The 22,561-nt window shown below is 35.7% G+C and overlaps 1 protein-coding gene across 5 annotated transcripts in view; it reads left to right on the top strand.

Moving 5' to 3' along the window:
• Window positions 1-20,540, top strand: part of GK5 (glycerol kinase 5) — a 78,742-nt gene extending 58,202 nt beyond the window's left edge. For all 5 annotated transcript variants that reach the window (XM_058730094.1, XM_058730092.1, XM_058730091.1 and 2 more), the window contains 5 exons: window positions 8,188-8,282; window positions 12,929-13,032; window positions 14,383-14,442; window positions 15,191-15,324; window positions 18,049-20,540. In XM_058730094.1, coding sequence (XP_058586077.1) covers window positions 8,188-8,282; window positions 12,929-13,032; window positions 14,383-14,442; window positions 15,191-15,324; window positions 18,049-18,203 — 548 coding nt within the window. In that variant the 3' untranslated portion in view covers window positions 18,204-20,540. The remainder of the gene's footprint in view (window positions 1-8,187; window positions 8,283-12,928; window positions 13,033-14,382; window positions 14,443-15,190; window positions 15,325-18,048) is intronic.
• The last annotated feature ends 2,021 nt before the right edge of the window (window positions 20,541-22,561 follow it).

Here is a 22,561-nt window from a genome sequence, read left to right as displayed (position 1 = left end):
TGAATAGCAAAAACAATATATAAATGGTACTTAGCCACATGGAAATTTGAAATGTCTTTTCTTGAGTAGCATAGGGCCAAGGAAAACATTTGAAACATAATTTGATAGTGTCCAAAAAATATAGAAAATAACTATAATTCTGTAAGAACAGTACTTAGATGAAAATGATGAATCCTTATTAATAAGAAAAAGGAGACAAGCATAATAAACTTCCCAGCCAAATAGTATAAAGATATACAAATTATAAAACTGAGAAATGATAAATAGTAAAAATTAATAAACTAAATCTCTTTTTAAAATATCCAAGACTTGGTACCTTATATATGTTTCACTGGGAATATATACAGTGAGGCATATAGTGAGAGAGAGATAAAAATGAGAACTCTTTTAACTGTTCATTTTGAAATAATTTCAAACTTAAAGTTGTAAAAATAGCAGAAAAACTTTTGTATACCCTTTGCCCCATATTTGCTTTTTTTTTAATTTTATTTTTTAAAGTAATCTCTACACCCAACACGAGGCTTGAATGAATGTACAACCCTGAGATTAAGAGTTACACTTTCCACCAACCAGGCACCCCCCAGATTTGCTGGTTTTTAATGTTTTACCGTGATTGCTTTATCGGTCTACCTACCATCCATCCATCTATCCCATATGCTGTGGGATAGATAGATATCTTTTAAAAAAAATTGTTTTAATGTTTATTTATTTTTGAGAGAGAGAGACAGAGAGTGGAGGGGTGGAGGCAGAGAGAGAAGGAGACACAGAGTCTGAAGGAGGCTCCAGTCTCTTAGCTGTCAGCACAGAGCCTGATGCGGGGCTTGAACTCACAGACCGCAAGATCATGATCTGAGCTGAAGTCAGATACTTAACCAACTGAGCCACCCAGGTGCCCTTAGATAAATATTTTTATAATTTCCTGAGCTCTTTAAGAATCTACTGTATGCATCATGCTCCTTTCCCTGTAGTACTTCATGGTGCATTTCCTAAGAACAAGAATATTCTCTTACTTATCTAAAGTATGGTTATAAACTTGAGAAAAATTAACATTGGCTATACTGTAATACTTAAAAAATTTTTTTTAATTTAATTTTTTTTTATTTTATAGAGGGAACAAGCAGGGGAGAGGGGCAGAGGAGGAGAGAGAGAGAAGAATCTTATGTAGGCTTCATGCTGAGCCGGGTTGGATCCCACGACTATAGGATCATGACCTGAGCTGAAATCAAGAGTCAGACGCTCAACCAACCGAGCCACCCAGGCACCCCTTATGAAATTTATAATCCCTATTCCAGTTTTGTCAAATGTCCCAACAATGTCTTTCATGGCATTTTTTTCCCATTACAAGATCGAATCCAAAATTGCTTAATTTCTTTTAATCTGGAACTGTTTCCTCAGCTTTGTTTGTTTTTCATGCCATTGACATTTTTTAAAAATATAGGCCAGTTATTTTCTACAATATCCTTTAATTTGGGTTCTTGTGACTAGATCCATCTTATGTAGTTTTGGCTGATATCATACATAAATGATAACTGTATCCTTCTTAGAATATATACCTGGAGATGCAGGGTGTCCTTTAGTCTTGTTTTGGTTCTACTAAATTTTGTTTATGTGGGGCACCTGGGTGGCTCACTCGGTTAAGTGTCTGACTCTTGATTTTGGCTCAGGTCATGATCTTGTGGTTTATGAGTTTGAGCCCTGCGTTAGGCTCTGTGCTATTAGCACAGAGCCTGTTCAGGATTCTGTCTCTTCCTCTCTCTCTGCCCCTCCCCGCTCATTCATTCTTTCTTTCTCTCTCTCTCTCTCTCTCTCTCAATAAATAAACTTAAAAAAATTTTGTTCACATGCATAAGATGTTTCCCAATTTCTCCATTGTATAATTACTGTTTTTACTTTTGTAATAAATAATATGTGGGGAGATACTTTGAAACTAGCTAGATACTCCATTTCTCATCAAATTTCCCCCATCCTCTAAATTTAGCATTCATTGATAATTCTTGCCTGGATCGGTTTTTATTCCAATGGTTGCAAAATGGTGTTTGCTAACTCTATTATCCCTTCCGTGTTTAGTAGTTAGCCTTCTATTGTGCAGTGAAGAGCTTCCACTTCACCCCTTTTATTTACTTATTATCACTATAAACTCATGGTTTCTTATTCAACAGGTTACAAATCTTATAGTTCTTTTTATTTTCATGTTCAGTTTGTCCTGGATTTAACCAGTGAAAATCTTCTCAAATTATCCTCTATGTCTTTAAATGTCCATATCTTCTTTTTTTTTTTTTTTTTTTTTAACACTTTATTAGTTTCTGGCACAAGATGTTTTAAGCTCATCTTAGGTTTCTCCTACTCCCTAAGTGGAATTAGCCACTTTCCCAATAAGCCCTAATTCCTATGAGTGGAAAATGGTATTGAAAAATAATGATTGGCAGTGTGCCTGGCTGGCTCAGTTGGTAGAATGAGTGACTCTTGATTTCAGGGTCATGAATTCAAGCCCCACGTTGAGCATGGAGCCTACTTAAAATAATAATAATAAAATTTAAAAATAAATAAAGGGGCGCCTGGGTGGCTCAGTCAGTTAAGTAATTCTTTTTTTTTCTATTTTTTATAATTTTATTATTATTCTTTTTCAACTTAAATCCAAGTTAGTTAACATATAGTGTAATAATGATTTCAGGAATAGAATTTAGTGATCGATCATTTACATATAACTCCAGTATTCATCCCAACAAGTCCCCTCCTTAATGCCCATCACCCATTTAGCCCATCACCCCACCCAGCTCCAGCAACCCTCAGTTTGTTCTGTGTATTTAAGAGTCTCTTATGGTTTGCCTGCCTCTCTCTTTTTATCTTATTTTTCCTTTCCTTCCCCTATGTTTATCTGTTTTGTATCTTAAATTCCACATGAGTGAAATCATGATGTTTTGTCTTTCTCTTACTGACTTCACTTAGCATAATATACTCTAGTTCCATCCACATTGTTACAAATGGTAAGATTTCATTTTTTTGATTGCCAAGTAATATTCCATTATTTATATATATACCACATTTTCTTTGTGCATTCATCAGTCAGTAGACATTTGGGCTCTATCTATACTTTGGCTATTGTTGATAGTACTGCTATAAACATTGGGGGTGTATGTGCCCCTTCTTTTTCAGGGTTGTTTTGGCTATTCGGGGCCTTTTCTGGTTCCATACAAATTTTAGGATGTGTGTTCTAGCTGTGTGAAGAATGCTGGTGTTATTTTGATAGGGATTGCACTGAATATGTAGATTGCTTTGGGTAGTATCGACAAGTGTCTGATTCTTGATCTCAGGGTTGTGACTTCAAGCCCTGTGTTGGGCTCCATGCTGGGTGTCAAGCCTACTTGAATGAATGAATGAATGAATGAATGTAACAGCAGTGATTGGCAGCAGATTTCAACAGGGCTAGAAGTGTGTGTGTGTGTGCGCGCGCGCGTGTTTGTTAACAATTTTTTTTTTTTTTTTTTAATTTTTTTTATTTATTTTTGGGACAGAGAGAGACAGAGCATGAACGGGGGAGGGGCAGAGAAAGAGGGAGACACAGAATCGGAAACAGGCTCCAGGCTCCGAGCCATCAGCCCAGAGCCCGACGCGGGGCTCGAACTCACGGACCGCGAGATCGTGACCTGGCTGAAGTCGGACGCTTAACCGACTGCGCCACCCAGGCGCCCCTGTTAACAATTTTTGAAATATCACACCTCCAATTCTAGTCTAGCCCCTAAGGGTCTTTGCTTGTCTTTTTATGTTCTATATTTTTATCTCTTCTACATCGAGAATTCTGGCTCCCAACAACATTGATATACATTCATTTACTCTCCCTTGAAATATACACAAAAGATCTTCAGAATTACTAGACTGTCCCACTACAACAAACAATATTTACTCAAGATCCTTTGCAAGTTTTTTTCCCTTTATTTTAAGGGTATATGAGCATATGGTCAAAGAACACTATTCAAAAGTTACTTCGATTAGTTCTTACTCTTCTTCCTTCAGCGATTTTATTAATTTGGAATAGAGTTGAGTTTGTTTCTGTTACCAGTTTTAGTTCCCTCCCCCCTGCATCCTTTTTGAAAACATTATCAATATATATATTTTTAGATTTTTTACTGTTTATTTATTTTGAGAGAGAGATTGAGCATGAGTGAGGTAGGGACTGAGAGATAGGAGGACACAAAGATCCAAAACAGGCTCCAGGCTCCAAGCTGTCAGCACAGAGCCCAACGCAGGGCTTGAATTCAGGAACCATGAGATCATAACTTGAGCCAAAGTTGGACGCTCAACCAACTGAGCCACCCAGGTGCCCCACATTATCAATATATTTTTGATATGGAATTTTAACTTGATTCCCTTGGTCAAACTCATGAAAAAAGATATACTGAGAGAAGTTGACTCCCTCACCTGTCCCTTCACCTGTCTCCCTACATCTTGTTTTTGGTTTATCCTTTATATTTCTTTTTGCAAAAACATTTGGGATACATGCTTTGTATTTTCCCTAATTTCTTACATAAAAGGTAAACTATATATGCTCTTTTGTACTTTGCCATTTTTACTTAATAATATATTCTGAGAATTACTTCTCATCAGTTCACAGAGATCTTCTTTATTCTTTTCACAGCTGCACAGTATGTGTATGTACATAGTTTAGCCAGCCAATATCCTGTATTTGGGCACTTAAGTAATTTCCAATACTTTGCAAATACAAATAGGGTGCAGTGAATAACCTTGTACATATGGATTTTCTTTTTGTTGGAGGTATGTTTTTACAATAAATTCCCAGAACAGAGATTGCTAAGTCAAAGGATAAATACATTGTAATTTTGTTAGATATTGCCAAATTCCTCTTTGTAGGAACTGTGCCATTTTGCATTTCCACCAGAAATTTTTTTTTAACTTTTTTTTACTGTTTGTTTATTTTTGAGAGAGAGAGTGCAGGGGAGGGGCAGAAAGAGAGGGAGACAGAGGATCAGAAGCAGGCTCTGTGCTGACAGCAGAGAGCCTAATGTGGGACTCCCAACTTACAAACCTGAGCCTGAGATCATGACCTGAGCCAAAGTTGGACACTTAACTGACTGAGCCACCCAGGTGCCCCTCCGCCAGAAATGTTTGATACTGTTTCCCCATAGCCTCTTTCCTCATTGAATCTTTTACATCAGTGAATGATCTGGTTGGATGAATTACAGAAGTTGGGAACTGAAATAGAAGTCTTACGCATTGTGAAGCTTTTGAACTTTTGCACAGTATCCTCTAAATGGCTCTCATATAAATGGAATCATATAAATGGATATTGGAATCCACAATATTTTATAAAGGGAATCCTATAACCAGTTGAGAAGCTTTCTTTTGGTTAACCTAATGCCTTTGAAATTCATCCATGTTTTGTATGTATCAACAGTTCATTTTATTTAATTACTCAGCAATAATCTATGTTATGGATATACCACAGTTTGTTCATCCATTATCCTACTGGAGGACCTGTGGGCTGTTGTTTCCAGTTTTGGGTGATTATAAATAAAACTACTATAAATATTCATCTACAAGTATTTATGTGAACATCTGTTTAATTTTTTAAAAATATAAACATTAAAAAAAAAAATTTTATAAAAAAAAATATTTCTAGGATAAATATCTAAGAATGGGATTGCTGGCTTGTATAAACATGATGTTATATGTGTTATATAAACATACACACAAATAAGTATGAGTTTATCTTTGTAAAACACAAAAACAAAAACCTGCCAAACTGTTTTTGAGAGTGGCCATACCATCTTGCGTTCTCACCAGCAGCGTGTGTGTGTGTGTGTGTGTGTGTGTGTGTGTGTGTGTGTGTGGCTCCAGTGCTTGGTATTGTCATTTTTGTCTGTTTGTTTTTTAATTTTTACAATTCTAATAGGTGTGTAATGTTATCTGTCACTTACTGTCTGTTCCATAGAGACTCCTGAGTCCTGCACCTCAGACCAGAAAGGGGTACTTCTATGGAAGCACTTCATATGTGCACCCAGTGTATAGACCCAAGTGTTAGGTTTTAGGCTGTCCCTGATATCAGAGAAAGTGAAAACAGGAAACTCACCACTGGTGTGGCATTACTTCAAGTTCCCTGCCGGCCTTATTCTTTTGAGTCCTCAGATAGCTTTTCCATGCATTCCATCAGGATTCTTAGTTGTATTCAGTGGGAGAGACGGAGTGAAATCTGCTTACTCCCAAAGATTTTACATTGTAAGCTCATTTGAGAAGAGTTTAAGTGGAAGATTACTTAGAGAAATTCTTCAAGCAAGTATATTCATTGGAACAGCCAATGAAGAATGTAAATTAACTGTATTTCTTTTTTTTCCTGTTTCTTTGCCTGTCGCCAAAAAACTTTTCCTCAAACCAGCCATCCAGCCATTATTCCAAATTTTGATTGAAAAATTTAGACATTTAGGCATGATTTGTTTAAAGTATACATTTAAAAACCAATGTTATTTTTTAATAATTAGTTTTTGAAGTACTAGAGATATTTTGATGTGTTGTATGAACCTGTTGACCAAATGAATATGATTTATGGATCTGATAATTCATTTTGAATACAATTTATAGATATTATTGAACTAGCCTTATTAACTTGAGTTTTAACATAGGTGTTTCTTAAACTTTTCTCTTTACTCAGTTCTTCATTGTAAGAATAACAAAACATGCAATAAAATTAAAACAATTTTCTTGAGGCTGTACAAAGCCTTCAATATTTACTATGACTGATTCTTGAGCTTTTTCATCTGATCTGTGCTATCTGTCCTACATGCTTATTCAGGAGTCAGTTCACAAACAAGGATATCCAACTGATGAATGAAAAGGATTTCAACTTTGTTAATAAAGAAACACAAAATCAAACCATCATGCAATCCACCAAAATAGCTAAAATGAAAAGCATAGACAGTATCAATTATTGGCAAAAATATGGCATAACTGCAAGTTTCATACTGTTGGCAGGAGCCTTAATTTGGTATAACCACTTTGGAAAATGGTTTGGCACTATCTTCTAAAGTTAGTCCTAAATTTGTAGACCCTAGGACTAGCATTACCATCCCTTGGTATATAACAAACAGAAACATACACATATGTTCACCCAAAAGAATGTCTGAGTGCTCAAAGTGGCCTATGTATATTAGCCCAAAACTAGAAACTAACCAAATGCATATCAGCTGTAGAATAGTTTAATAAATTGTGTATTGTCACACAGTGGAATATTATACAAGGGTAAGAATGAAGTGCAACCACTTTTAACAATATGAATGAATTTCACACGCTTTATGTTAAACAAAAGAAGTTTGTATCTTGATCTGGATGTTGTTTACCTAGGTGTATTCACACTAAAAATTCATCTTGCTGTATACTTGGGATTTGTGCAGTTTTCTACATGTATGTTATACACTTCAGTAAAAATAGTATATTAAATTAATTAGATCTTGATTTTTTTTGTTTTTTAAAGATTGGCTTTTCATATATCTACCTATTACCGGCCCCTTATTGAACCCATTAGGTGGAGTAGTTTTTCAGTTGTTTCTCTTGGTTACTATAGGTAGATGATTTTTTCCTCAGAAAGCTAGGATTGGTGTTATCTTCAGGAGAATAATTTATTTTAATGCCAAAAAAGCAGAGAATTGATTTTTAAACAGTCCAAATATCTTTAAAGGAAAAAGTAAGTCCTGCTGCATACAGAGCCCATTTAAGAAGACCTTCCAGGGGCGCCTGGGTGGCGCAGTCGATTAAGCGTCTGACTTCAACCAGGTCACGATCTCGCGGTCCGTGAGTTCGAGCCCCGCATCAGGCTCTGGGCTGATGGCTCGGAGCCTGGAGCCTGTTTCCGATTCTGTGTCTCCCTCTCTCTCTGCCCCTCCCCCGTTCATGCTCTGTCTCTCTCTGTCCCAAAAATAAATAAAAAACGTTGAAAAAAAAAATTAAAAAAAAAAAGAAGAACTTCCATGGGCTCATAAACTATGCAGTGTGAGAGCCCAGATAATACTAGAGCAGATTGGCCTTGGTGTTGATGCTTTCAAGTGAGTGACCTTTCATACTGTATTCATAATAAATGTGGATGCAGGTAAATACTAGTCATATAACATAATTCTATTTGTTCCTCTCCAACCCCTCCATTTCGTTTTAGCATTTTTGTTGTTGTTATTTTTATTTTTGCAGACCTTTTCACAGATGTTGCTGAGACTGAAAAAATGGCCAAAAGTTTGGAAGATTCTGAAGGAGTCTGTTTTGTTCCATCTTTTAGTGGATTGCAGGTATTTTTTTTTCTTAGTCAATGGCAATTAACAGACATTTCTCTCCTCATACCTACATTTAAAATTATTTATCTGCCACTCCCTTACTTGAAAGTTTGGGCACTGAGCAGTATGAAAGTGAAGGTACATTCCGGGGCTGAGAAGCTGTGATCTAGCATTAATTCCATGAGAAAGCGGAGCAAATTCAACTTAGAACTCCATCCTTATGGAAATGAAAAGTTGGTAGGTTTGGTATAGAACTTTTACATAAGACTTAGCATTATTTTGTCATAACCAAAATTAACCATTTCCCAGTGGGGAAAATGTATCAGTATATTGACATTTTTTACTTAGAAGAAGTTGAGAATTAGAAAAATAATGTTAAGATCTCTCTCTCTCTCTCTCTCTGTCTCTCTCTCTCTCTCTCTCTCTCTCACACACACACACACACACACACACGTATGGGTATATTGAGTACTTATAAATTTCATTAACTTTTTTAAAAATCAAATTTTCTTTTGGTTGTGGTGGAGTATTGGTTACTTTGCCTAATCAGAAAGTGAACCCAGTAAGAGAAATGACTTTGTAATATTTGACTTTGTAATTATTTGAAAGATCTATGGATATTGCCTTTGATTTTAGCATATTATTACAAAGGCTTTTTAAAAAACTTTTAAGGTATATTATTATGAACAAAATTCCTTTTTTTGGGAAGCTTATCCTATCCTTTTAATCATTCTTTAAATATTATTTCCTTTCAAAAAACAAAAATTTCTCTTCTAGTCCATGCTATATTCAGGCAATTAGTTGAAGTCCAAAATTTGAAAGTTTGGATAATATAATGTAGAGACTGGTGGAAAAGGATTAAATCAGAGTGTTTCAAATCTCTAAAAATACAATATTTCCAAAGTAGACATTTAAATGGACATTATTTTTTTTAATTTTTTTAATGTTTATTATTTTTGAGAGAGAGAGAGAGGGGCAGAGAGAGAGGGAGACACAGAATCTGAATCAGGCTCCATACTCTGAGCTGTCAGCACAGAGCCCGACACGGGGCTTGAACTCACAAACCACGAGATCATGACCTGAGCCAAAGTTGGACGTTCAACCCACTAAACCACCCAGGTGCCCCTGGGCATTATTTTAGTATCTGTAATAATTTCCTTCTATGTACTTTACCCTGAAGGACTAAAAGTTTATAAATGACATAATAGAGATTGCACTAGGTCCTCTTTAGGGTAATGTGAGGAAACTAAATAGCATCCATCATAGGACAGGGGGCGAAGAGTATTTGTTGGATTGACGTTTCAGGAGGAAGCTTTAGATGAATAGTTGTCATCAGCCAAGGTAGTTAGGCTACTATATATTCTTCCCTTTTGAAATATTTGCTGGGGACTTTAGTAGTGACTTTATCTTGGCAGCTGTCTTTAACTTCTGCATCAATCCATATGTCTGTAAAAATAATATGAAATATATGATAAGTATTACTAAAACCCAAAAGATCGGAGGAAACTCTCACAGATGCGGTTTTCAATTTCACGTTAATAAAATATGTCCCTTCCCTGCCATGATTGCAACCTGGCAATCTGGTGGGTTTGAGAAGGGTGGAGGAGGACTACAAACTCAAGTATTTCCTAATGTAACACGAAACTCTTAAGTAGAAACCGAAAGTTAATTCAGACAATAGTGTGTTGATTCTAAGCTGTTTGGAAAATAGGAGGGAGATTGCTGATAAACTGCCTATGTCAACAACTAAAGAAAATGAGGGATTGGCGAATGGAAAGGAAGGGTCAAGTATCTGTGATACTGCCTTTAATTTTAGAATATTAGAACTGCCTTTAGTTTTAGAGCTCACAGTTCGTGAGTTCGAGCCCCACATTGGGCTCTGTGCTGACAGTTTAGAGCCTGGAGCCTGCTTCCAATTCTATGTCTCCCTCTCTGTCTGCTCCTCTCCCGCTCATGCTGTCTCTCTCTCCTTCAAAAATAAATATAAACATTAAATAAAAAATTAAAAAAAAAAAAGAAGTACAGTGTTCTTCTGGTCCCTGTGGTATGGAAGCTTGGCAGTCCTCTGGATAGCTACAACTGAAGCAATTTGCCCAGCAAAGAGGCAGGTTTGTTACAGCAACCACAAAATAAGTAGAAAGAACTTCTCAGAATTGGTTATGGTTTGGGAGAATTAATTTACAATAGAAGGGAGAATTCAGAAGGCACAGAAAAGGGATATGAAGAAAGTCAGTAGTGGGAAGGGGTTTGATAAGCAAGAATAGTAATATAAAATTTGTAGTGAACTATGTGTCAGGCACAGTTCTAAATGTCATGCATTGTCTCATTTAATCCTTAGTAACTCAGCAAGGCAGAAGATACTCTTATCATCCCATTCTGAAGATGAGGAAAGTAAGATTTAGAGCTGTTAAATCACTTGCCTAGTCTCACAAAGCTAGTGAGCAACAGAGCTGGTTTTGGGGCTCAGCTGTTCTGACTCCAGAGTCCAGGTTCTTAACTCTTCTGTTGTACTGGTTCGTGGTATAACATAAAATATGAGAACGGGAAGACACAGTAGATGCCTTTAGGTTCAAGGTTGACAAGTGGCAAGAGGCATGTTGACATTAACCATCTTACAAGTACCCAGCAGTTTAGGCTAAGATACCCATGGTGACAAGGGCCTGCTGAGGCTGGTAGTCTATGCCTTGGGCAGGGGTCTGCTAGGTTAGCTCAGGGCTCCAAGCAAAACTTTACAGAATCTCCCTGTTCCTAGTTGGTTGATGGTCTGGGAGGCTTACTCAAGGGATTGACAGTGACGGATTGAAGGTGTGGCTGGAGGCTGTCTGCCCTGTTGAGATGTGACCAGACCTAAAGGACTTCCCAGTGTTTTTCCTACCATATCATCCCAAAGACAGATTCACTTGGACTAACTAATGCAGGGACATTATAACCTATAAGAAATGTTTAGGTGTCTATGGACTTTATTACCCCCTCAAATTGACCTACTACTAATTATAAATTATGTCTATAGCTGTTTTTACAAAAGTCATTTCGGGCTGGTCATACCAGGATTTTATGTGGTGTATTAATTAGAAGGAGTAATTTTTATGCAGAAAAAAAACCCATAGCACACTACTAGGCACTAGTACAGTATTCTACCACCTGATATAGACCAGTGTTACTGTATAAGTAAGCTTTTACTGAGTGGATCACCAAAACATGTTAATAAATTTGAAAAATTATCAGGATAAAATCACAATAGGAGGAAAATCATAGCTACAGTACAGATAAGATGTAATATGGAATTTCTTCAGTTAAATAATGAGGAAAAGTATTGTTTGTTCATTGACTGAACAAATGTGTGTTGATTCCCTGTGGGGGCCAGATGCATTGCAAGGACCTGGAGACACATAGGAAGTACATTAAATGAGTTTCCACGGGGAAGATAGAGTTTCAACAAACATCCACACAAACGTATGTGGTTATATATACATGATATGAAGCAAAGTTCATCAGTCTCTGTAAAAGCAATGATGGTGGCTTGGCCTTGTCTCTGGGATCGATGTTTTCCCAGAGGAATCTGAGCCAAGCTTTGGAAGAGGAGAAGGATTAACTAGGAGAAGGGGTAGTAAAAAGTTTTCCAGGTAATGAGATGATATTTCAAGGCCCTGAAGGTAGAAGGTGCTTTTCCTGGGGACCATCATTTTCTGACAGCACTAGAAAGTCCCTCTGTCATGACCTGTTATCAGATGTTGGAACTGTTCTTCTGTATCTTTCCTAGTGAGACCATAAGCTCTGGCAAGGGTCTTTGTTCTTCATCTTTGTGTCCTAGAATTGTCTTGGATTTCTGGGGATGCAATGAATACAAAATTCATCTGATAGATACATAATTCCACCTCAGGACTTCGGCTCTTTTATTTTTTTTAATGTTTATTTATTTTTTGAGAGAGAAAGAGCACAATTTGGGGAGAGACAGAGAGACAAGTAGACAGAGGATCTGAAGCAGGCTCTGCCCCGTCAGCCCAGAGCCCAGTATAGGCCTCGAACCCATGAACCATGAGATCATGACCTGAGCCGAAGTCGGACGCTTAACTGACTGAGCCACCCGGATGCTACAAGACTTTGGCTCTTTTAAAGACAGATGTTAGGCTGGGTCATTTCTCATATTAGGCAATATGACTATTAAGCTAAGAAATAGAAGAGTTTAGCTTGAATGTCTGACAAAATATTAGGTGTAAGTTATGACACTGAAAAACATACATTCTGCATTATGGTTTTTTACTAAGATTAACTTATACCCTCAAAAAGCTACTTTACAAAAACAATTTCAGTGTAAAAACTTCACACGTGGAGGAAAGGAGAAATACTAGGATTGCTTTTCATTTCCTCTTGTAACGCTAGATATTTAATAAGTTGTTACTCTGCTTTAGTCCCTTATCTTTGTATGAGCTCCAACAGAAGGTATAGCTAAGTCCAATATCTATAAATCAACCTTGTTTAAGTCCTGTTAGAGAGTTATCCTAATAGTTAACATGTTTAGGGACTGTCATTTATTTTAAGACTTCTTAACTCTAAATAAGCATTGTTTTTTTCTAACATGGGTATGTTTTTATTGCGTATGTCTTTAAGTCCATAGATTTAATTTAGAACAATAATAAAAATTGTTACTATCTCTTCTTTAGGCTCCATTAGATGACCCCTATGCATGTGCCTCTTTTATGGGTTTGAAGCCTTCCACCAGTAAATACCATCTTGTACGAGCAATATTGGAATCAATAGCTTTCAGGTACCAAAACCGGCCTTAAACTAATCTCTCCCCATACAGTATTGCCATTTGCTTTTATTAATTTCTCCTAAACTGGATTATGAAATTTCTTAATTTTTAAAATGTTTTTATTTATTTATTGAGAGAGAGTGCAAGCGGGGAAGGGGCAGAGAGAGAGGGGGACAGAAGATCTGAAGCTGGCTCTGTGCTGACAGCAGAGAGCCGGATGTGGGGCTTGAACTCACGAACCCGTGAGATCATGACCTGAGCTAAAGTCAGACGCTCAACTGACTGAGCCACCCAGGCGCCCCTGAAATTTCTTAATTTTGAATGAGCATTTATACCTTTAAATTCATACTGTTTATAACATAATTATTGCTAATTTCCTTAACATCTTTTTTTTAATATTTAATAGTATCAATACCACTTAGATCTGATATCTGAAAATAGAATGATTTTTAAAAATACAGTTGACCCTTGAACAACATGGGTTTGAACTGTGCGGTCTACTTATATGTGAATTTTTTTCAAAAAATACAATATGGTACTGTAAATGTACTTCCTTTATGATTTTAGTAATAACATTTTCATTTCTCTAGCTTTCTTTATTGTAAGAAGACAGTATGCAATACATATAACATACAAACTCTGTGTTAACTGACTTTTCAGTAAGGCTTCCCACCAGTAGTAGGCTATTAGTAGTTAAGTTTGTGGGGGGAGTCAAAACTTACACACAGATTTTTGATTTTGTGGTGAATTGGCACCCCTAATCCCCACGTTATCCAAGGGTCAACTGTATCTAATTTCTTACGTATAAAAGATTTAAAGTTTGGACTTTCAAAGGTTTTTGTATACTTATTCATAAAGGAGAATTCTAAATATAATGCTCAAAGATTAAATCACCAAAATTATTTTTTTGTATATTTCCCTGTGATCTTTTCATTATGGCACATTTGTAGTTTATTAAAATTAAGAATGTGGCTGTCATGAATATGAAACACTTGGAACATTTAAAATAAAAATTTCTGATTACAAAATGATAATTTCTTATTTAATGAATTCTATTAGGTATTATGCATGGTATGTCATCTTTATAGCTTTCTATTAAATGAATGGTTGCTTTAAATTTTTATTTGTAGGAATGATAATAGATTAAATTTAATTCTAAATGAAAAATATGGTCCCTTTTATCAAGGTGAAAAGCCCAAGGCCCCATCTAATATCAACTTCAGTTAACATAATGTATTTGTTTTCTTTTGCATATTTTATAAATATCATATATATAAAACCAGTTTTTTCTCAATTTGAAAAGAATAGGGAATTATCATGATATGAATTTCTTCTAAACAGTTATCTTGATTTTTTGACTAGAAACAAACAGTTATATGAGTTGATGCAGAAAGAGATCAATATCCCTGTGAAAAAAGTCCGGTACGTAAACTTTGTTTCCAATAGATTTAATTAGAAATCAAAGTGAGTGGTAACTGCTATTAGTACTTTCATCATTATGACTATTCAGGATTAAAAATATACATATGCCTACCTTCTTTGCAACAAAATTCTTGGTCATAGGAATTTGGAGAGCAAAGGGAAGCTAATTTTGGATTTATAGAGAATATAGCACAATATAGAAATTAAGATGATCTTAACACCCACATGTATATTATAAAGATCTGTTTTTATTTTTTTTAAGATTTTATTTTTAAGTAATCTCTACTAGACCTAATGTGGGGCTTGAACTCAAAACCCCAAGATCAGGAGTTGCAAGCTTCACCAACTGAGCCAGCTAGCCACCCCTATCATAAGCATCTTTAAAATCTCTTTTTCGGGTGTGTAGCCATCTTTTTGGCATGGAAACATCACATTTTCTTTGCTGGGATGTCCAAATGAATTTTTATGTTGGCTTAATTTACTTGGCCTATTTTAAACTAGTCCCAGGACGAACAGGACAGGTGAGAAAATTGATGTTAGGAATAAGGAAAAATGTTTGAAGATTACCTAGCAAGGCCCTTTATTTATCCTCAGGTCAGTGCCAAGTGATATAATTTTGGAATTAAAAAGTTGAGCTTAAAAAAATATCAAGGATCTAAAAAATTTTATGTGGCCCTTTTAAAAAGGGTGAATAATGTTTTTATGCATTTGTTGGAATAATTTATCTCAAATATCTTGCTCCCCACAGGGCAGATGGAGGAGTTTGTAAGAATGATTTTGTCATGCAGATGACTTCAGACCTGATTAATGAAAAAATAGAGAGACCTGTCAACACAGACATGTCGTGCCTTGGTGCAGCTTCTCTAGCTGGCCTTGCTGTTGGTATGTGTGGATTTTATAAAAGCGAGAGCTGTCTTGCAGGCTGTTTCTTGCCAATAACATTTCTCTTCCCAAATGACAGAATTATAGAGGGTCTGGAAAACCTTGGTGTCCAGTAAGCTCCATACACAGATACACATTACTCACAAAATATGACCTCCTCTGTGGATGGTCTGGTTGTACTTCTTCCATCCTCATTTCACTTCTTCACTCAGAATTATGAGGCAGGGAAAATTAATTCTCAGCCGCTCTGTCTTCTGCAAAGGGAAGGTCTTTGGGTAGACTTTCTGAGTAGATAGGCTTTTCTTTGGCATTAGGAACCACTCCATTCTTTCCTTTATTGAAAATTGGTTGAGTACCTGCTGCATGACAGTCACCGCTGGGAATAAAGAGGTTTAAAAACATAGTCCCCGCTATGGGAGTCTCTAGGTACAGTCAGACAAGTCAACAAATTATTATACTTGTGTGTTAAACCTGGCGAACAGCCGTGGCATTAAGCAAGTGGTATAGGCTCTCCAAGGAGGCTCAGTTTTGAAGGAATTAGCAGACAGCCAGGTGAGGAGGTGAGGAGCCATAAGAGCTAAGTGGTCTAATAAAGAAAGCACCTTGTGCCAATATCCCAGCCCTTTACGGTAAGTGCTATTAGAGGAACAGCAAGATGGAAGGCTGGAGAGGAAGAGAGGTCCAGTTGGGGTGGACTCCTCATAAGGAAGAGTTTGAACTTTATCATGAAGGCACTGGAGAGCCACTGAAGAATTTTGAGCAGGGGAGGGACATGGGCAGATGTGTATTTGAACAGATCACTTTGGCAATTAGTGAGAGGATTAGTTGGGAGGGGTGAAGAATGGACTTCAATTAGAGGGCTCCCTAGGAAGCAACATTGCTGCCTTAGGGCACTGGGAATATTTAATGTGTTCCTCTGTGGAAGGGAAGAGTGTTCATACAAAACAGGATATCTTACAGTTAAAAATTTTAGGCTAATATTTAGCATGTTAAAGTTATAAATCCCCAAAGCATGAAATCTTGTAAGTTCAACTTAAACCTTATTCTACTAAAAATCTGTTAATTTTGAATAAAATTACACCAGTCACTTTCATTTGTTCATTGATTAATGTGTGGTAAATTTAAATTGAAGAAAATAACTTTCTCTTAAATAATCATTCCCATTTAAAAATTTATTAAATTCCTTTGTATATTTCAACTAATATAAATTTAATACAGTTGATTTTCTTGTTAATAATTGCATGTGCCTAACTGAGCAAACTTACAAGTGTAACTAAAAACGTCTTCTCAAGAACTTAAACAGCTTTTGCAAAATGAAGAAATTAAGCTTATATTTACAGTAAATCAAATGCTCATAAATATTCTAATATTATTTATAAGGTAAATCACATTCTTCTGTACCTTTTCATTTTGTAAGACTAAATATGTCAGATTCTCTTGAACATTTTAAATATACTTTAACAAACACATACGAATTTGTCTTAAACATAATATAGTGGCTTGAGCTTTATCTGTTTCACTTTTGTCTATATTGAATTTCAAACCTTTCCAGTTCACAGTGACTTCACTGACTACAGAGAGCAGTTTTACTGTGTCAGAGAAGTGGAGATTTCTGGTTGGACTGCTTCTCTTTCAGAAATCTGAGACTTGAAGGCTATGCACATCTTCTGTATATTCAAAGTTCATCTAGAAACTGAGTCTATTTGATACATATTTTAAAAAATTACTTCAAAAAATATGTACGTCCTTAGTAAATAATTCTGGAAATAAGGATTTTAAGAACATGCTTATTAATTTCCTGACTAGACTTATCTAACTGTACTATACTAATAAAAACCATTTTTGAGTCTTTTAATAACTTATATAAATTAGTTAATATCTTTAAGTATAGGTAAGTCTAAAATGCTGACTTTGTAAATTAGAAAGAATGTGACCTGACAAAATTTTAGAGCAAAGAATTTTGTGCCGGGTTTATTGGTAACAGACAATGTATTTCATGAAGATTTGTCAACTATGTTAGTACTTCAAAGTAGGTAAGATATACCTAATTAACAAGACACCTCAATCGTAACTATGGTCATAGTTATAAATGTGTTTTCTTGCTGCTTTTTATTATAAATCACACGATCCTCTTTGTGAAGAACAATATATGCCAAAGCAATATTATCATGATGAAATACAGTAGTTTGAAAAAGACACTACTTATTATATTCAATCCCAACTTTGGATTTACGAGTATCCCAGGGAGTTGCCTCGTACCTCAGGATATATGACAAAAATCTTAATTTATCTTTAGTTTTTTAATTATGTAAAAAGAAAGTATACTCTTTCTTACTTGATTTTTGTGGAGGGTTTTTTGTTTTTGTTTTTGTTTGTTTTCAGGGTTTTTTTTGTTTTTTGTTTTTTTCCTTCTAGCAAGTTATGAAAGTAAATGATGACAGGGTCAGGTTGCTCTAGACATGCTTTGGCAACATGCCACACAGAAATAAAGCTGATAGTTAGAAACAAAAGATTGTGAAATCCTGGTGTATTGATTCCTAGGGATAGTCAATCTAACAAAATTCAAAAGCAGCAAAATATTTTGGATTGTGTTTTAAAACAATAGTTGTTAAAAAAATAAACAACAGTTGTTTATCTGTGTACCAGTTCACATAGGTTTGTGGATAAACTTTATGGGCTCCTTATTTGCCTTAAAATTTGAGAGTAATTTTTTTCTCCCTATAGGGTTTTGGACTGACAAGGAAGAACTAAAGAAACTGAGGCAAAGTGAAGTGGTTTTCAAGCCACAGAAGAAATGGCAAGAATATGAAATGAGTATGGAAAACTGGGTCAAAGCAGTGAAACGCTCCATGAATTGGTATAACAAGATGCAGCACTAAGTGGAACGGTTGGTTAATGTGACATGCAGATGAGACACAGCTCAGGGATAATAACCAATACGACGATGACTGAGAAGATTTAAGATGAGCTTTGCAACCTGAGAGAAAAAAAAACCAGTGCTTTTTTGAAAACAAAACAAAAAATCCCTCATTTTTTAATATAAACCTTGGTAAATTGTAAGGCAACAGTACCTCAAAACTTTGTATCTTCTGTTTTATAGTAAATTCCAAAGGACATTAGACATTTCCAGCCATATTTTTACAGCTATGGGTCCTCCTCCTTTTTATACGGGGTCAGTGATCTATACACACATTTGCTATCTGAGTTACTAGTTCTGGGTCAAGCACCGTTCATGTTTTGTTCCAAAACTAAGTGACAAGTGTTCCTTTAATTCTTTAAAATTAAATGGGCTATATGAAGTTCACACAGCTAGAAAGAAAGAATGAGGAAATGCCGAAATTTTGAAACATTAATATTTTATATTTAAAACCATAATTGTTCAGTACTGTATCCAAATATGAGCTCAATATGCCCCACAGATAGGCTTACTTGTTAGTCAGTTCTTTCCTTTATTGGGCTTAAAGACACTGCCTTAATTTTTACTTGTTTAACCAAAATCTGAACATTCTGTATGTATTGGAAAAATAACTTTAGTTAATGAAACTAAAAAGGGTCTTGATTCATCAGGAACAAGAAGATATTTTCTTCCTCAAACAGCATTTCTTTCAAAAACTTCTGCCTGAAGTATAACATCCCGTTTTTGTTTTTGTTTTTCAAAATCCAGCTAGTGAATATAAATCTTGCTTTTCTTTTCCTGTTCTTTATCTTTGTTGTTGAGATGCTTGCATAAATGTCTTTTGCTTTTATTAAGTGCCTAATTGACAGTGCTTAATTTGAAGAAAGTGCCCTAATTCATTGGTGACATAAGAATTGCCTTCACTGCGGTATTTAACTTGTCCAGATATCTTTTATTTTTGTCCAATCTGCTCATCTCTCAGATAGCATCAGTGGGTAGCGGACAGAGGTAATCAGAGTATATCCATGCTAATGATTGCCCTATAACCACCTGGGCCAGAGCTCCACAGAAAGGAGCAGGGACAGTTCTACAATATCAAACTTTCTTGATAGAAACAAATGTAAAAGAATCAGAGTTGTGAGTAGCTTTAGGCCTGGTGTAAAATTGTCCTATGGAAGGAGACTACCTTCCAACCTGTTCTCATACTGTTTGGCCCTCTCTCTATTTGGGCTAGGTTCCATTTAGACTTGTGTAGCAATAATGAATTTATTTCTCTCTTAGGCTTTGTCACATGAAGTCCTACTGTTCTAGATCTAGTTGTTAAATACTAATGTAATTTAAAAAGTGACTGTTGCAGGGAATTTTGTGGTTGCTGTCACATGTATCTATTTCAGTGACAGATGTGATAGAGATCTAGGGGCCACATTGCATTTCACCAAATTCTATTTCAGTGAACTATGTCTTCTTAAAGTATTAACATTTTTGATGGAATCATTATAGCCAATGGTATCATTAACTCCATTAACTAAGATTTGGAAATATTTTTGTTAAGTGGAGGTGTTTTGTTCACTGTAACAAGTTAGATTCCATTATGTAGATAGTGTTCTTTTATTCTTTTTCATTTTTTATGTCCTTTTTACAAAGCTTAGTGAGCATTTATAGGCCTTTTAACCAAAATCAGATCATATGCAAGCATCTCTGCTGTTTTACTATTTCTTACAGATTCTGCTTCTCAGTGGGTATGGTTTCATAGGAAAGAATTGTCTTTCTGTATTAAGATATACTGAATTGTAATATTATTGATACTTAAAAATCTGTTAGCTCATTTCTTTTTCACATTCTTCTTTACATCATGAAACCACAAAATAAAGGTTAAATACCTTTTAGATAATGTGAGAGAGTAACTTAGAATATGTCTCATCAGAATTGAGCATCTCAAAAATCAGTGGCTAATTTTTCCTTCTGTTTGTCTAGGAGTTAATTTATTTTTACTACCTCGCATTGTTTTTTACTGACACAGTTTAGTAAATCTTTTGCCAGATTCGACCTAAATCAGGAACATGACCACATTTGCTTTTGTAGTTGTAGAAACAGTTGCTATTCAAAATCAGTTGAGCAAAATAATTATCCCTTCCATCTTCCAAGTTTGTTTTCATTTGTATGCTAATATTTGCAGTTAAAAAAAATTGTGCTAAGATTTCTCAGCATGTTTTATTTTCCTATTATGGATCAATCAGGTATTTTTAGGAGATCTGTAGCTATCTTATCAGAAGAGAATGTTTCTGTACAATCCTTCTTAAAGTGGTACTAATTGCTTTCATACTGAGACTTACTGATTTTTAATTTTTTTATATTCGACCATAATATGGCTTCTCAATCTCAACATTATTGACATTTGGGACAAGTAATTCTTTATTTTGGGATGTTGTACTATGCATTATAGGATATTTAGCAGTGTCCCTGATCTGTACCCACTAGCTACCAGTAGCATCCCCCTAGTTGCGGTGGTCAAAAACGTCTCCAAACACTGCCAGATGGACCTCAGGAGGCAATATCACTCCCAATTGAGAACCACTAATATAGACTATTAGAAGAAAATTGAAGACTCTGCAGATGTAGTATCTGTGACACTCCTTTTCTCTCTGCCTCATTTTATCTTAGGAAATGGTTATTAGCAAAAAGAGGTGGTCGTATCTTGAATAGTGTTTCTACTTTACTGGTTATTAAGGCAAAAAAAAAAATCTTATGCTGTAATTGTCTTCTGCTGTTTTTACCCATCCCCTGTGGTTTTGAAGAGTGGGTTGATGACTTCAGTGTAGGATTAATGTAGTCTGTAAAACATCTTGATGTGATCTGCCTTTTTGCTTCCTTTTCATCTCTGAACAAAAGAGATGATCACTCTTTTATCTGCCTCCTTGCAACACTTCTATCAAACTGGAAGCTTCCCAGAAGCAGAAACCATGTCTATTTCCACAACTTAACTCTGTGCCTTCCTATTGGTTGGGTGAATTTTTGCTTTATAAGTGCAACTTTTTTTGCGCATATATTTTATCCTGGATTTACATGCATTTGTTGATAGGAAGTAGCTCATATTTGTTGCACGTAAAATATGTTTTGTTGGATTAAGAAGGAACACATTGACCCATGAACAACATGGGTTTGAACTGTGCAGGTCCGCTTTATATGCAGATTTTCTCCATAAATATATGTACCATACTGTAAATGTATTTTCCTTATTATTTTCTTAATAATATTTCCTTTTCTCTAGCTTACTTTATTGTAAGAATATAGTGTATACTACATATAAGATACAAACTGTGTGTTAACCAACTGTTTATATTATCGGTAAGGATTCTGGTCAACAGTAGGCTAGTTAAGTTTTGGGGGGAGTCAAAAATTATACATTGACTGCACAGGGGGTCAGCACTCCTAACCCCCATGTTGTTCAAGGGTCAACTTAGGAGAGCTAGAATCCTCATACTGTTTATTTTTAAATTCTTCATGTTTATATATTTGCATATATATTTGTGTAGAGATACACATCTATAAATACACATAGTTATATCAACTTTCTAAGGTATGGTTAAAGCCTGTTCATTCACAGGTTTTGTGTATTTGATTGTATACAGCTCACCGATTGAATCTTAAGAATACCAAACCCTCTGGCATTAGAGGGAAGTAACTTCAGAAACAGCCTCTTCTGCAGAGGACTTCTACCGGGGACCAGGCTTTAATTAAAAGTAATCTAATCCAAGAGTTTGGCAAGAATTTTATAATTCTCTGAAAAGAGGACCCTGGAGTTCTTCGACTTGAAGTGATTCTAGAGTCATCCAGAGATAGCCTAGAAGGCTCCGAGCTACCCCCAAAGACTCCGAATCTCTTTGAGAAATCTAGATCATGTTTCTCAGTTAGAATTAAAACATACTCTAGACTTGCCTGGTCCCAGAATCATCTTGCATACCCAATACTGGGTCATCTGTTTCAAACCAGTCAAAATAGTAACCCCAGAGAAGTGAAATAGGTGATCCAGAATCACATGTTTTTAAGTTTTGGAGCCTCATAGCCATAAATATTTTGGTACCAGCATCAGTTCTAAGTTACTGGCTATATTGTCACCACATTCCCATGGGACCTTTGCCCTTAGGGGAATGCAGGAATGATCTTGGGAGTGGGAATGTTAGAGACAGGAACCTGAAGAGTCAGATTATTTCTGAAGTTCTCTGTATTCTATTTCTACTGCCTTTCCCCCCTTTATTATAAATTTCGTTTATTGAAATAAAGTGGCTGTATCTGTACAGATATCTATACTATTTAGAATATAAATGATGTAAGGCTTGAGTT

Source organism: Neofelis nebulosa, chromosome 5 (assembly GCF_028018385.1).
Source record: "Neofelis nebulosa isolate mNeoNeb1 chromosome 5, mNeoNeb1.pri, whole genome shotgun sequence".
Lineage (NCBI taxonomy): Eukaryota > Metazoa > Chordata > Mammalia > Carnivora > Felidae > Neofelis > Neofelis nebulosa.
Note: the sequence above shows the minus strand (reverse complement) of the source record. Positions and strands in the feature narration are given on the sequence as shown.